Raw genomic sequence first — 15,726 nt, 5'->3', positions numbered from 1 at the left:
ACTTCCCCCGCTGTCTCGGGACAGCCCCGCTTTTATCAGACTCGGCAAAAGGAGGCCTTTGGCTTAAATGGCCTTTAGATGTAATTCCACCTTATTTTCTAGCTCCGTTGATGATCTTCCCTACCCCATAATGTTTCAGGGACTCTTTATTAAAAACACCAAGTCACACACACGTGAGGTGAGTGTGTAAAAATAACCCAGTGGAAGCCCGTCGGCCCCTTTTTTGGAGAAGAAGTTTCAGCTGGGGTCTGGGTCCAAGCATTTCAGTCCAGGATGCCTCCCGGCATTGGGATGAGCCAGGACACGGGGTTGCCCTCCTCATTCGGTTTCTTAGACAGACTGTGGTCTCACCAAACATTACTACCAGAACGGTTTTCTGATGGTTCTGCGTCCAAGGCCCAACAGCCAAAAGTCTGAGGTTTTTAACTGTTTACCACTGCGCATGCTTGACCCACCTCCTAGCCAGTGTCCAATTTGTCTTTATAATAACATTAATCTTGGAAGGCAGATACTTAGGTTTATTGATTTGTAAGGATATTTTTGTCATATGTGGGCTCTATACGTTTATACAAGGGAGCAAAACAGGAAGAGTATTTGGGGCTTGTTTCTTACGAATTTAAGAGGGAAAGAGCTGTGATATGCTACCCAACAGGGGACTCCTGTTCCACTCCATCCGTTACTTAGAGAAAAGGTTTCACCTCATGCTGGTGCTGTCCCTCTTCCGAAAATATAGCGGCCCCTTTGCACCAGCCCTCAGCCAGGGCGTATGCTCAGAGACCAGTCTGACATCTCCGTTGAACGAACAGAACCTTGCCCTTCTAAGAAACCATGGTTTCCTCCACACTCTTTTTCCAAACAGAATCTTTCTGAATACTCCATTGTATTAAGGAGCAGAAGGAGTAATGTTCTGCTGACTCTTATTTTCCTTCCGTACTGCCCGACCTAATCTTCTTAGCGAACATACATAACAAATGTTGTCTCTTCTCTGATAAGTGTTGCTAATTCCTATAAACACGCACTGAACATATAAGCCGGAGAGGCCTTTGGGAAAAGTGTGGTCACTCTGGATTTCTGGCTTGTACAAGCTACCCTCTGGTTTTCTTTGAACTTACAAGCCCTGTGTGTGCTCTCCACCATGGAAGTCCCTGGAAAGATTGCTTTTTGTTGGTGCCAGGTTAATTTCAAGTCAGATCCTGACTATATTTTTACAGAGGAGCCTGTAAAATTTTAAGAGGGAATAATTTTCTGTTTCATGGCTCCACGGTCAGTTGCTCCTGACTTTGCCACTTAAAATGGGCATAAATATTTTTTAGAGCTGAAACTGAATTCCTCATAAGCATAGCAGACTCTGCCGTTTGGGGTGTTTAAACATTTTTATAACCATTCTGATCATATTTAAGTGGCCTTCTTCGGTTTGTATCCCTTACTCTGTTTCCATACAAGCGCTTGATCAAGATTCCTCCTTTAAAAAGCATACAGAAAAGCCTGTTTTTTTTTTCAAATGGATGAAAATGAACGTGGCAGATATAAGCAAATATGTGGACGGCAGTGGCAATCAGGTCGAGATCAAAGTTCATCAACAGGAAATATGTTTGACCTACATGGCAGCGGTGAAGGTCATCCTTAGACACATCCTTTGTCTGCTCCACTTAGGAGAGAGGCGTCAAGTGGGACGGAAGGCCACAGCCCCTTTAATTCTATAAAATTCCTGAGATAAATGAGCTCAATGTTTTGGCCAGACCTGAAACTTCTAGACTCACATTCTCCTATTATGTCTCTGGAATTAAGTTCATGGATGTTCCATGTGACTATGCCTGCTTCAAGGACTCACAAATCTAAGAGGAAGGAAATCAGGTAGAGAAGAAGCAAGAATCCCTATCAGATTGAAAAGATGAGTTCCACTCCTGTTTCGCTATTTTTTAAAGATAGAGCAAATCATGAATTCAGTAACTTAAAGCCATGCCTTTGTATCTAACTGAACTAAAACAATCTAGGTTTGGGGATGATGCCGTAAATAAAGAGGTAGGTGAGGCACCTGGTTGGTTCAGTCAGTTAAGCGTCTGACTCTGGATTTTGGCTCAGGTCATGATCTCACGGTTCATGGGATCGAGCCCTGCATCAGGCTCTGTGCTGACGGTGCGGAGCCTGCTTGGGATTCTCTCTCCCTCTGTCTCTGCCCCTTCCCTGCTCACTCTTTCACTCTCTCTTTCAAAATAAATAAATAAACTTGAAAAAATATTTTAAAATATATTTTAAAAATAATTAATTTAAAAAGAAGTAAGTTTTTTTTTTTTTTTCTTATTACAAACCTAAACTGTTTGTCAGGGTCCCTTGAGAGACAGTTCTGTTCATAATCACCTATCCGTGAGACAGTGTAAAACAATTTGGCAATTGAAAACAAACAGGCCATTTGGTGATACAAAAGAATCAAATAATCGTTTTTAAAGGACGAATTCCTTGAATTTTGTGCCAGAGCATGTGAAATGTGGCCCTCCACATTCCTAGGTTGACGACTTTCCCTTTGCCAACCTGTGTTATTCTTGAGAATTGATTTCCTGAAACATACTTGTGAAGCTTCCTACAACAGGAAACTGTAAAATCTAAACAAAGTAATTTATTAGGAATTTTCATCCATTCTAAGAATTACTTGGTTCCGTGATATGCTGCTCTCTTCTTAGACTCAGGGCTGAAAAGGGGCAGCTTCAGCTATAAGCAAGAACCTATAATAATCTTTTAGGAGCACGCCTTTACAGGGGGCCCCGCAAAGGTTATCTGTGTCAGGAATGATGCTTTCTCCAAAGCTTGGTGTCACTGTTTCCTGGCAGTTTCTTGGAAAACCCCTTATCTCTTTCCTGGGAGGCACAAAGCAGTATTTGAATAAGGGATCTTCTTTGCTCTGCGATGTGCAGCCCTTTTCAGAAACACCACCGATGGGCCCAATTTCTGCAAATCACATTTAGTAATGAACAGTTTTCGTGTGTTCAAGTTAAGGAACAATATTTTAATAATTAGCATTGAATCATTTAGTAATGATACTGTAAGTAACAATAATTTCCAGTATCTGTTTAGCCAAGCCAACCACGTACTCCGTTAAGATAGGAGTGGCCATACAATGCTTGCTAGACGGAGAGACCACCTTCCAAAACCCATCAAAGGGTGGAACGAACCCCTGGAAGCAAGAGTGAGAGAATAAGGCTGCTTTGGTCCATTTCCAAAGTCTGCAAGAGACCAGCAAGAAAGAGGCATACCTGGTCTACCATCTTAATTCAGTGAATCTTCAGGTTATTCAATGTGGTTAGCTTTTTTTGTGTGAATTCTTGTGAATTTTCCAAGTATCCTTCTTTTTTTTTTTTAATTTTTTAAGTTAATTTATTTTGAGAGAGACAGAGTGTACGGGAGGGGCAGAGAGAGAGGGAGAGAAAAAGAATCCCAAGCAGGCTCCTCACAGCCAGCGCAGGGCCAGATGTGGGGCTCAAACTCACAAACTGCGAGATCGTGACCTGAGCTGAAGTCGGACCCTTAACCACCTGAACCACCCAGGCGCCCCTCAAGTATCCTTCTCTACCAAGTAGACAGGAGGGGTGTGCTCAGTAACACCTGCTCAGGTCTTATTTAGAATGTCACAAAGTATAAGGGCGCCTGGGTGGCTCAGTCACTTAAGCGTCCGCCTTCAGCTCGGGTCATGATCTCGCGGTTCGTGGGATCGAGCCCGGAGTTGGAGCTTGTGTTGACAGTGCGGAGACTGCTTGGGATTTCCTCTCTCCCTCCCTTTTGGTCCCTCCTGCAGCCCCCCCCCCCCAATGGATACATAAACTTTCAAAAGAAAGAAAGGTGTTTTATAAGAGACTGTGGGGAACAGAATGGAGATGATTGCCTTGAGTATTTCACATAAAGACATAAGGAGTCCTAAATGTGTCCGTGATGTAGGCATTCCTCTGCAGAAGGGACCCCAAACTGGCTTAATAAAATAGGTCAGATTGTTTTTTTAAGTTTGAACTAAATAATGGGGCTCTATATTTGTTCCTTTTAGGGGATTGGATTCAGTCAAGTGTTGACATAATTCAGTCAAGTGGTCAATGGCAGGGGAGAGAAGTAGACAGGGGGTGGGGAAAAGGCCAAGGAGATGTGAACTATACATTGTGTTCTTGTGTTTGCTTTGAGGACCATTCAGACAGCCCCCTTGGCGCAGCTGTGACCCTGGCACATGAGCTGGGCCACAATTTCGGGATGAACCATGACACTCTGGAAAGAGGCTGTGGCTGCAGTGTGGCTGCTGACAAAGGAGGCTGTATCATGAACCCTTCGACCGGGCAAGTACCGACATTTCTCTACTTGTAGAGCTGGGCCTGACGTGGAAGTGCATATTGGGAAACTGCTGAGCGAAAATCTCCCTGGTTTCCTGGCAAGAGCACCCATGGAAACTTCCAGAAAGAAGTCCCTTCCTAAGTAGCAAGAGTGAACTGCACTCCTCTGAGAAGGTCATAGGCAACCAGATGGCAATGCCACATGGCATAAGGATAGACTTCTCTGAGAAGTGGCGAGGGTGGGGGAGGGGTAGACACTGTCTTTGTTTAGAAATTGAGACATTATCCTACAATCTGAGCACATGTTTTCTATTTGAGCCCACAGCTCCAGTGCCCCGGCCATCCTAGGGCCTGGGAACTCGCTGGGCAAAGGGGTCGAGGTTAGATGGTCACATGTCCTTCAGAACGTGCTAGTTGGGGAGTGTTTCTTCCCTCAGGGTTGGCCCAATGACGTCTCTGAAATACATCGATAGCACGGGGGCGGGGAGGGGAGGCCTGGCGTGAGGGGGGGACACCTGCCAGAGGCATAAAGGCCCCAGGAGAGGGATGGATTGTTACAAAATGCAGTTATGCTTTGGCAAGCAGCAGCTTTGGGGGCTCCTCAGCTGGCTCCTAGGGCATCACATTCCCCCCCGAAACAAAGACTGGGCGGCGCTGCACATCGTCCCTGCGTGAGAAGTGTTCGTGAGGCATCTCCTTGTCACCTTATTAGCAAGTTACTGCTTCTCTTCACCGCCATTAGCACGGAGTCTTCGGGGATGCATGCTTTTTGCCTCTGGTTCTGTCTTCAGCATGATTCAAGGGAGTCACCAAGACCTTGTAGAGGAACTTGCTCAGAGTCTGTGATAACAGAAGCCAAGAACCTGAGCCCAAAGTGCTAGTACCTTAGGCCAACAGCAACAGGAAATGAAATATTGCAAAACCCTAGATACTAACAAGGGAGCTCCCCAAGAGGGACACAGGCTTCTCTGAGAAAGTGTGTAGGACTCTTGTCATGTAAACAGTCCAGGCAGAGGCAAGATAACTATCTGCTGGGCATTTGGGGCAAAGAATTCCTTCTTAGGATGTGAGGTTGGGCCAGGGGCCTGTAGGAATCTCCTTTTTCCCGTGGAATACTGGCCAGACAGACCCCAGCATTGCTGGCCAGCTTGCTGCGTGAATCTCAGACAAGGAAGCTGGTAGGAAATTAACATACAGGCCTTCTCATTCCTGATGAACTCCAAGTGGCTACAGAAAATTCTCTGTTTCCTTAATTTCCCTGATGATCAAATAGGCACCAAACATTAGCCTCTATTCCCCCCACAAGTGGTTTCCAGTGACTAATATTGTGTATGTTTTACAACTCTTGATAAACTTGGCAGACGGAAGAGAGGAAAATCTAGACTGGGAACCCTGGACTGAGATTGAAGAGACCGGGTAGCCCCTGTTCTGATACCAATTGTTCTGGGTAATACAGGCAAATGGGTAACCCCTCTGTCTTCCCATTCTTCATCAGGAAAATGAGTGAGCTAATCTTTTTCCTTCCTTCCTTCCTTCCTTCCATCCATCCATCCATATTCATCCATCTCTCCATCTTTTCATCATCTCATCCATACCTCCACCCATCCTTCCACTTACTTGTTCACATAGTCAACAAATATTTTTGACCCCTGGGCCTATTGTCCTGGGGAACACACAGAGGAGGGAAACCCTACAGCTCTAAAAATTATATGATTCCGGAGGCACAAACAGCAAGACCTACTTTCGGATACTCCCTATAATTTTGTGTAAACCCCTTCAACTGAGAAAGTCTTCATGGCGGTGTTTAAGGATAGGAGCCAAATGACCCTGGAGATACTCGAAATTCATAGGTAGAAATGCTATTGTTAAGAGCTCAGCAAATCATTTCAAAGGGTTTTTCCCCCCTTACGAGGGGTTTGCTAATAGCCTTTACTTGATTTATATCTTATTAGCAATTTCTCAGTTTTCTCTTTTGCTGAGCTTGTGCTTTTGCGTAAATCTCTTCTATTTGGTTCTCATTTATGATCCCACATTCCTGTCCAGAGAGTGGTGTTTTTAATTTTCTCAGATGGAAAGAAACTTCCTAAAGCAAGTGGGTGAATTAATCACAAAAGTCCACGGTGAGGGGGAGGTCAAGCCGCCCAGGCAACCCTCAGCCATCCATCACCCATCGGAGACCTTCCAGGCTGCTTTTAATCTGCAGTATTATCTCAAAGTGGTCATTCTCTTACCTCACAGGGGCCCCTCGAGAGCAGCAGAGTGGATTAAATGAGATCACGTGTCTTTGTAAATTGTAAATCACTCCACAAATACACGGTGGTAGTACTGCTATTATTGTTTAGCTCACAGGGGTGTTGGAACCATCGAGACGTTGAGGGCCTCTTCCAGAAGCCCTGTGCTCAGCTGCTGGAAAGCACTTTTGTTCCCACTAAAGGTCCCTCAGCAACTCGCCCACGGTTTCTCTGTGAATGGCTCGTTGTCAACCGGCCCACGTCCAAACACCAGCCCTCCTCCTGACTTCCTCTGCACCACTGATTCAGGCACCGGCAGCAAACGTTAAAAAATGTTATTTGAGTCGTAGCCTTGAAGGTGAGCCTCGAACACAGACGAATCGGTGACTGCTTTAATGATACTCAGGTCTTCCCGGATCACAAAGAACCAAGTATCGCGGATGGTTTCGAGGGGAAAAGCACAACCCTTGATGTACCGTGTTTATTCCTTATCGAGGCATTCCAGAATCCCAGCTCCGAAACATTCGCCGCCTGCCGTCATTGACAAATGGGACCCAAAGCCCTGGGAAAACTACGCTGGCATGCCGTCCTGCTACAACGGGGTGTTACGACTTGGGTCACATCTTACAGGCTAGTTGGAGGGGGGGTTCCGTACAGGTTGTACCATTAATTACTGCAAGGCCGGCCGTGTGTGCGAGCATGTGTTTTATGTCTGTGGATAGTTAACGTGAAGACCTGACTTGGAAATTACTCTTTGGCAAAAGCAGTCTCTGGGGATTCGTGTGGGAGTTTAAACTCAATTGAGTCCATCCATTAATGAGCTCCGTGGAGCATTTGGTCTGAAAGGGTTTGAGGACAAAGCATGCCACATTTATGGGAGGAAGAAAAATGTGAAGAGTTTGAACACTTTTGGAAAAGATTACTTAGCGTCGTTGTAAACATCACTTCCCAGAGTGGACCAAAAAAAAAAAAAAAAAAAAAAAAACCAAAGCAGTATTGGCATTCAAAACCTACTCTCAGAGCTTCCTTTATTTTTTGCAGGAAGTTTTCTGTTAAAAAGAGTTGGAGTCAGAGAGCCTCTCATGGCGGGAAGGTAGCTGAGTCTGAGGCTCATACCGACCCAGCTCCTGCGGGATATCACACGCCCTGATGCTCAGATGTCAGGGTGACAACCGTGAACGGGACAGACCCCCCTTCTTGCCTCCTGGAGCTTGCACTCTCTTGGGGAAGACAGACTTGAAAAACAATAAATTAAAAATCACAAGTTAAAAGGAGTGCTTTGAAGGACACACAGGAAGAGGGTGGAAAGGAAACGCGTGGGCTAGGGGCCCCCCCTTTTGGTAGGGGGCTTGGGGCAAAGCTCTCTTGGCGGTGACAGTTAAGCAAAAAGCAAAAGGAAGAGAGGGATGGAGAGTCCCCAGAGAGGGGGGAGGTCGTGCAGTTGGGTGGAGGGGACCAGAGACCAGGGGCTCGTGGGGCTGGATCCAGATGGGGGTGGGGCCTGGGGGCCTGGGGGGCTGGTGCCTGCTGGAGACGAAGGGGGTGGGGGGCGGCCGAGCGAGCAAAGCCCAGTCCACCAGACAGGGACGTGGTTTTGTCTCCAGGGCAGTGAGAAGACGTTGGAGGGTTTTAGGCAAAGCTAAACTATGACCTGACTTCCCTTTTAAGATTTCTTCGCTTCTTTTTTTAAGGTTATTTATTTATTTTGAGAGAGAGCGCACAGGGGGAGGGCAGAGGGAGTGGGAAAGAGAGAATCCCAAGCAGGCTCTGCGCTGTCAGCACGGAGCCTGACGTGGGGCTCAATCCCGCGAACCGGGAGCTCATGAACCAAAATGAAATCAAGAGTCAGACGCTCAGCTGACTGAGATACCCAGGCAGCCCGAGATTTCTTCACTTTTAAGATCACTAGCATTCAAGCTATTATGGCTTGCCAAATTAAGCGGTTTGTGTCTATTTTTATAAAGGCAGGACATGCTTCTTGGAGAACCTAAGTGAGCGCGACAGGGTGTAAAGTCTGGTGTATTTTGCTGTAGTTAATAGGCATGAGGGATTCAATGAGAAGCGTCTTACATCAGCACCCCAGGCTGCGCGCCCCACACTCTCGCCTCCCAGCTTTGCATACGTGATGTACACAATGCTGTTCTCTCTAGGATGTCGCTTTGCTTTCCTCACACCAAGCATCCTTTGAGGACTCAACTTCAAAGAGCCACGGAAGAGCCCTTTTGCACTCCGTGGGTGGGTATCCAAAAGGAATTACTGCAGAGTTGTCATGCCGATGCTAAGGGTGAGGTTTGGGGCTCTTTGGGTTTTGTTTAATCCAGACTGGCAAATGGCTCCGAAGCAAAGGATATGCTCCCCGGCTGCCAGCAGAGAGTGGAGAGCCGCAGGGTGTGCACCCAGGAGACTGCAGGCTAAGAAACTCAAATGAGCATGACCCCTTGCTCTCCAGCGGTGTAAACGATTTGCATTAAGCTGAGGTTGGACGTTCGGGAATAACGTCCACAACTGGATCAGATAACCGTGTTTAAGCACAAAGCCCTGCCGTTCTGTGTCCTCAAAAGTTTGTATAATTGGCTCCTTCGATTCCATTTAATTCGCTTCAGGAAGCGTTCGTCGCATACCTGCTCGCTATACAGCTGTCTGGACGTGTAGCACATCTGGATGGCCTCCGCCCAGGTTCGGCCTCCCCCCGTGACTCTGACTCAGGACAAGCCCGCTGCCAGGAAATGGGGTGAGGCAACCAAGCATGGCGAAACCACTCATTTACTCAACTAGGATTTACTGTGCCCCTGTGTGCCTGCCAGGTCCTAGGGAGCAGAGTAGGGGCACAGACCCAGAAGGAACCTTGACTTCTAAGAACTCGTGACAGGCAAGTAGACTGCTGATTACATAACAGAACCTCAGGACTCTGACGGGGGACGTTTTTGGTGCCATAAGGCTCACCGCAGAGGTGCCTGATCTGATCTATTTATAAGGTCCTGGGTTTCGTGGCACCTCTTCTAGAAGCATATGCCTGTACAAAATAAGGAGGCATGTCTAAACATAACTATAAGACCATTTCACACTTTCAGAAAACCACCACCAACAACACTAATTCATTGTGAACTGGGAGCAGAAGTTGGAAGGGACTGGGGCGCCTGGGTGGCTCAGTCGGTTGAGCATCCGACTTTGGCTCAGGTCATGATCTCTCGGTTCATGAATTCAAGCCCCGCGTCAGGCTCTGTGCTGACAGCTCAGAGCCTGGAGCCTGCTTCAGATTCTGTGTCTCCCTCTCTCCCATGCTCATGCTCACTTGCTCTCTCTCTCTCTCTCTCTGTCTCTCTGTCTCTCTCAAAAATAAATAAACATTCTTTAAAAAAAAGTTGGAAGGGATGGTGGGCAGGGAACACATTCTGGGATACAATCCAGTCTGAACCCTAAAGAACCAAATGAGGTCAGGAGGACTCCCCCCGGGGATTTCTAGCTCACATTGCTGGGAAACTGGATTTCTGTTTGAGGAGACTTCTCTCTGAAAATGTGTTTCAAGGAACTAAAATGAACTGCTCAGTGAAAGATTCCTCAGAATTGGGGATGTGGTGGGAACTGATAGAAATTGGATGTATTTGGGAAGTCTCTACTCTCTGTAGAAGTTGCTTTCTTGAAGAATAGTGCAGGATCTGTGTAATTAAAACTCACCCCCGCCCCCGAACCCTGAGGAACTGAGATCGTGAAACACATTTATCAGAAGGGGATTTTGTAAGAAGGGGATTGTGGGAAATCATTTCCCCATATTATGTCTTCGTTTAAAGGTGATTATTGTTTCCTCAATGAAAAGTTTGGGAAAGGCTTCACGTCATTCTTCAAAGTATAGGGGGATACATGGACATTTTTATTCAAGGAGAGGACAAAGGGGGAACAGCGACAAAATGAAGAACTCTAGTAACATTAAAACACTACCGCCCAGAACCAGTTTAATTACCCAGCCAGAGTAATTTAGTTGGCTGCATCCCGACATTATCATAAGAGGGAAATGAACTGGCAGGAGAGATTCTCAAAAAGAGTTCAAGAGGGCCCATCACTATGGAGAACGTTCTTGTTCCTCTCTGTGTAATTGGGTGTCGCTCACTGTAAAATACAGACGTTTGTCTGCAATTCATGCCTAGTTGGAATACTCAGAGTCCCTGCCCAAGAGCCCAGTAGAATCACCCTCCTCTCTTAAGCTGGGCACAAAACAGAGAGGTCAAGCTGGGGAGATGGGTCAGCATGGCCACTGCTCCTTAAATATCCCATTCGGGGGAAATGCACATGGGAGAACTTGACTTTGACCCTCAAGGATTGGATTCCACCGTCCTCGTTCATCAGTCACCTGGGTGTCATTTGTCGGGTATTGCACATATCTTTAAAATGCCCATTTTAAGGATAAGAAAGCTGAGGCTCAGAGAGTTAAATGTACTGCCTACATTTTCAAAACAACCCAACTGGAAGCCCTAGGACAGAAGGCTGAGTCCCCAGGTCCCAAGCCCCTGCCTTTCCACTTTCCTGTTACTTACCTCAAATCAAAATGCCACTGCTTTGCAGCAGCTAAGCCTCAGGAAGAGGAGAAGGGCGTCTATCCTGAGGTGGTGGTCAGAGAAGAGTGCTGGGCTTCCTTCCAGCTGCAGGCTTCGAGGGAGCTCCGCGCAGCTGGGCTCCACGCATCGAGGCTGAGGACAAGTGCGGGAGCTGTGCAGTTCAGTCCTACCGGTGTGTTTGCCGCATGGACGTGGCCACAGCCATGTTTGGGTTTTGTCTGTGGCCTGAAGCCTTCTCAGTAGAGAGCAGTGTCCCTGCACGACTTCTGGGAGGCAGGAAAACCGCCCCAGTTTTAAACCGTTTAGTTCTACAAACTTCCTTCAACTTATATTACAACAGCAGAGAATTATTTCCTGTCATTGCTCGTTAATCCAGCATTTTATTTGTGGTAGAACATGTGCGAAAACATTACAGCTGAAATTCTGCCAGTGCTTCCCTCCCCCCTCCCACACACCACACACACACACACACACACACACACACACGCACGCACGCACACGTGGCTTCCTCCTCTGCCCCGGGCGTATGGCACGGAGGCCACGACATGAGGTCAAGGGTAAATTTTGGGCCTCTCTGCCACCCAGCAATATCCAGCAGGACCCACTTCAAGCTCCACCAGGTCAGAAATTTTGTTTTGTTCTTGCTAAATCCTCATCCCCAGCACCTAAAACAGTGCCTGGCACATAGTGAAGTGCAGTAAATACTTCTTGAATCAAAGCATGGATGGATAGAAGAATGGGTCAGTAGATAAATGGATAATGGTGAGTGGAATGATAGATGGGTGTGTGGGTGGATGGATGGATGGATGGGAAGGAAGGAAGGAAGGAAGGAAGGAAGGAAGGAAGGAAGGAAGGAAGGGTGGGTGGACTGATGGATGGATGGGATGATGGAAGGAAGGAAGGGAGGGGAAGAGGGATGGGAAGGAAGGAAAGAAGGAAGGAAGGAAGGAAGAATGGTGGGTGGACAGATGGATGGATGGAATGATGGAAGGGAGGGAGGGAAAGGAGGATGGGAAGGAAGGAAGGAAAAAAGGGAGGGAGGGAAGGAAGGGAGAACAGTGGGTGGACTGACGGATGGATGGATGGATGATATGATGGAAGGAAGGGAGGGAGGGGAAGAAGGCTGGGAAGGAAGGAAGGAAGGAAGGAAGGAAGGAAGGAAGGAAGGAAGGAAGGAAGGAAGGAAGGAAGGACTGATGGATGGATGGATGGATGGACGGATGGATGGATGGATGGAATGATGGAAGGAAGGGAGGGAGGGGAAGAAGGCTGGGAAGGAAGGAAGGAAGGAAGGAAGGAAGGAAGGAAGGAAGGAAGGAAGGAAGGAAGGAAGGAATAATGGGTGGACTGATGGATGGATGGATGGATGGATGGATGGATGGAATGATGGAAGGAAGGGAGGGAGGGGAAGAAGGATGGGAAGGAAGGAAGGAAAGAAGGGAAGGAGGGAGGGAGGGAAGGGAGAATGGCGGGTGGACTGACGGATGGATGGATGGATAGTGGTTGCAGCACAATCAGATGTATGCAGAGTGAGGCCATCTTTCCACCTTCCGTGTAACGGCTAAACCTCCGGGGTGAAGGCTGAGCCTGTGGTCTCTTACACTAACCAGCCTTTGCAGCACTGCCGTTTTCATTTGTTGTATATCCCACATCATTCTACAGTGGATTTATAATAGCTTCAAGAATAGATATGATATAATCAGTAGAAAAGCAAAAACAAAATGAAAAAGAAAAAGAAAATTGAAAAGAATGAGAGCTGAGAACCCCCAGGGAAACGGGTGGCAAATCGGTGGCTGGGTCCATTGCTTTTCTCGTACATGCTCCATGGAGATCAGAGTGACCAGAGCAATTTGCTTTCAAACAGTGGGGTCCTTTCTGAAGCGTCTCCCCTGAAAGCCTTTGCTTAATTTAGCAGAAGTGAGAGGAGACGGGACAAAAATATAAAATCTACAAGTAGTGGTAAGGGACGCCTTCCACGATAAGGTGGCTCAGTCAGTTAAGAGTCCAACTCTTGGTTTCGGCTCAGGTCATGATGTCACAGTTCATGAGTTCGAGCCCCACGTTCAGCCCTGCGCTGACTGTGCAGAGCCTGCTTGGGGTCCTCCCTCTCTCTCTCTCTCTGCCCCTCTCCGTGGCTTGTTATCTCTCCCTCTCTCTCAAAATATGAATGAATGAATGATGAATGAATGGAAGTAGTAGTAAGAGTAATGTCTTGTAGACTTTATGGGCCACTCTCCAGTCTGCAGAGAACTTTCATAGATCCTTCTCATTTAATTGTGCCTGAGAGGAAAGGGCAAATATAATCGCCTCCATTTTACAGATGAAAAAAACTGAAGTTTGAGGAGCCTAGTGGCCCCATAGCGGGTCAGGACCGGACTCTAGATGTCAGCCCACAGCTTCCGGTTCTTGGCCCCTTCCTTCACACCTCCCCAGGTGTCTCTGAGCAGAGGGGACTTTGGTTCCCAATCACGGGGGGGGGGGGGGGGGGGGCGGCCACGGGCCAGTCCTTCACCCTTCTTGAGTTCTGGCTTGCCCTGATGGCGACTCCCGTGTCAAGGAGCCCAGCGAGGCGAGACCAGGGCTCGTACAAACTTCAGTCCTGGTTGGGTGGCTCGGAGGTGGCTGGCCGTGACCACCTTCCTCTATCACATTTGATGAAACGTGTCTTCCCTGTTACAGACTCATAGTCAGCAGAAGCAACTGGCATAATCTTCGCAGGTCTGTCTGCTAGGGTCGGGGGAAAGAACGGAGTTATCTTGGACGCGCACCCTGTCCCTCATTGACCTCTGGATCTGTCTGCCTCTGCCAGAGCCCGGTCCCTGGCGAGCCCCACGCAGAGCCAGAGGCCTTTTCTCATAAGGAAGCTGAGAAGCTCTGCCAAGACCCGGCCCCTGATGGGCCGGGGCCCCCCCGCCCTCGCTCCCAGGGGCCCTCCAGGACTGGGTTCAGGAGGAAACAGCTGCCTGCGCACAGGAGCGAAAGGTCTCGTCTCTGGTAAGGTCCAGAGACCTCCCGCGCACCCCTCAACTGACCAGAGCTCAGCGGGCATCTTTCTTTATTGAGAATTCGGGGAAATTACATTTGGGCTTTAATTGGTTTCCAGGGAGGAGGAGCAGAGGTCAAAGTTCACATGTAGCAACATGAATTATAATGGGCCGCAGATGGCGTCCTTCTGAATCCCAGGTGTTTGCTATTAACGCTGGACCTGCCCTACTAAGGACGGTTTTGATCAAGTTGGGCCTGGCCTGGCGCTTTCCTTTGCCTTCTGCAGCCCATCTGGGGGGCCCGCTGGGTCAGCGCTGGGGCCCAAGGCCGGGTCGCCTTCCGTTCCCGGAGTTGACGGGAGGAACTCCTTTCGGTCGCCCCGGGTCCTGCTCCGCTGCGCGAGCCAGTGCTCCTGGTGTCACGCCCCGTGCACGCGCGGGTGGGCAGAATGCAGACTCGGGCTTCCTTCGGTCCCCCCCACCGCCCGACCGCCCCGAGGAGTCTTCCGCCCTCAGCTTGTTGGGGCCCCAACAGGCTCACAATCTCCCCCAGGTGGGTGCCTTCTGGCCCGCGCTTGACCTCAGGTGCTGGATAAATCCCCAGACCTGGCCTTTGTTTCCAGTCTCACCGGAGATGTTCGGGGAGGGGCCGGGAGGGTCTCCTTGGAGTAACGTGCCTGCCGTGTGGCTGGGTTGGCTTCTGCCTCCACCTGACTCCAGCCACCCGTCCTTGACTCGGGTCAAGCCTGAGACTGCCCTGCGGCCCTTCCCCAGGGGGTGCCTCCCGGAAGCCGCTTCTCAAGGCCTCGTGACTGTCGTGGAGGCACCGTGGTTGCACTGAACGTGGGACTTCAGGTCAGAGAGCAGTGTTTCCACACGTGAAACGACTATGACGTGGTACCGAACCTCTCTGAGCCTCAGTTTCCTCATCTGCACAATAGAGATGATGTCCTCTGGCCCACGGGGGGCGGGGGGGGGGGGTGCTGGGTGAGTGAGAGTGCCCACCGAGCGCCCGGCCCACAGCAGGGACTCACCCACCAGTGGTAACCGCTGTGAATAATTATGCTCATTATCGCCGACATGCAAGGCAAAATGGAGCCCAAGCCCCCGAAATGGGCCTCCTTGAGCTGTTCCTCCGTCCTGCCAGGCTGCTGGGGACCAGGCCGGTCCCAACAGCACCCCCTCCTCCCCACCCCTGAGTTCTGCGCGTGGTGATCGAAAGTTTTCATTCCTGGGCATAACTGTGGAAAACCTAAAGGTTTGTTTAAAGATGGCCCTAGGATTTGGGCTTTGAAACTTGACCGAGTAAAGTCCATCCCCAAGGTGACCTCGGGCATCCTCTCTCGCCATAAATGGGCCTCATGCTCAAGGAGGTAAGAGAAGACGGTGATCGTGTGGGGTTTGTGCTCCTGGAGGGACTAGGAACACGGAACGTCAGCTCTGAACTGGGTGAATTTGAGGCGTTGTTGTTGGTTTTTGGGTTTTTTTTTATAATTTTTTTTAACGTTTATTTTTGAGACACAGAGAGCCAGAGCATGAACGGGGGAGGGTCAGAGAGAGAGAGAGAGAGAGAGAGGGAGACACAGAATCTGAAACAGGCTCCAGGCTCTGAGCTGTCAGCACAGAGCCCGACGCGGGGCTCGAACTCACGAACCGT

At 48.9% G+C, this 15,726-nt stretch overlaps 1 protein-coding gene across 3 annotated transcripts in view; it reads left to right on the top strand.

The window, feature by feature from the left end:
• ADAM12 (ADAM metallopeptidase domain 12) overlaps positions 1-15,726 on the top strand; it is a 350,864-nt gene that overhangs the window by 262,830 nt on the left and 72,308 nt on the right. For all 3 annotated transcript variants that reach the window (XR_006299872.1, XM_043597829.1, XM_043597828.1), the window contains exon 11: positions 4,162-4,310. Coding sequence is in view for 2 of the 3 variants with exons in the window: in XM_043597829.1 (XP_043453764.1) it covers positions 4,162-4,310 (149 nt within the window). In the remaining variant the exon portion in view is untranslated. The remainder of the gene's footprint in view (positions 1-4,161; positions 4,311-15,726) is intronic.

Source organism: Prionailurus bengalensis, chromosome D2 (genome assembly GCF_016509475.1).
Source record: "Prionailurus bengalensis isolate Pbe53 chromosome D2, Fcat_Pben_1.1_paternal_pri, whole genome shotgun sequence".
Classification (NCBI taxonomy): domain Eukaryota; kingdom Metazoa; phylum Chordata; class Mammalia; order Carnivora; family Felidae; genus Prionailurus; species Prionailurus bengalensis.
The sequence above is the reverse complement of the archived record's forward strand: the minus strand, read 5'-3'. Positions and strand labels throughout refer to the sequence as shown.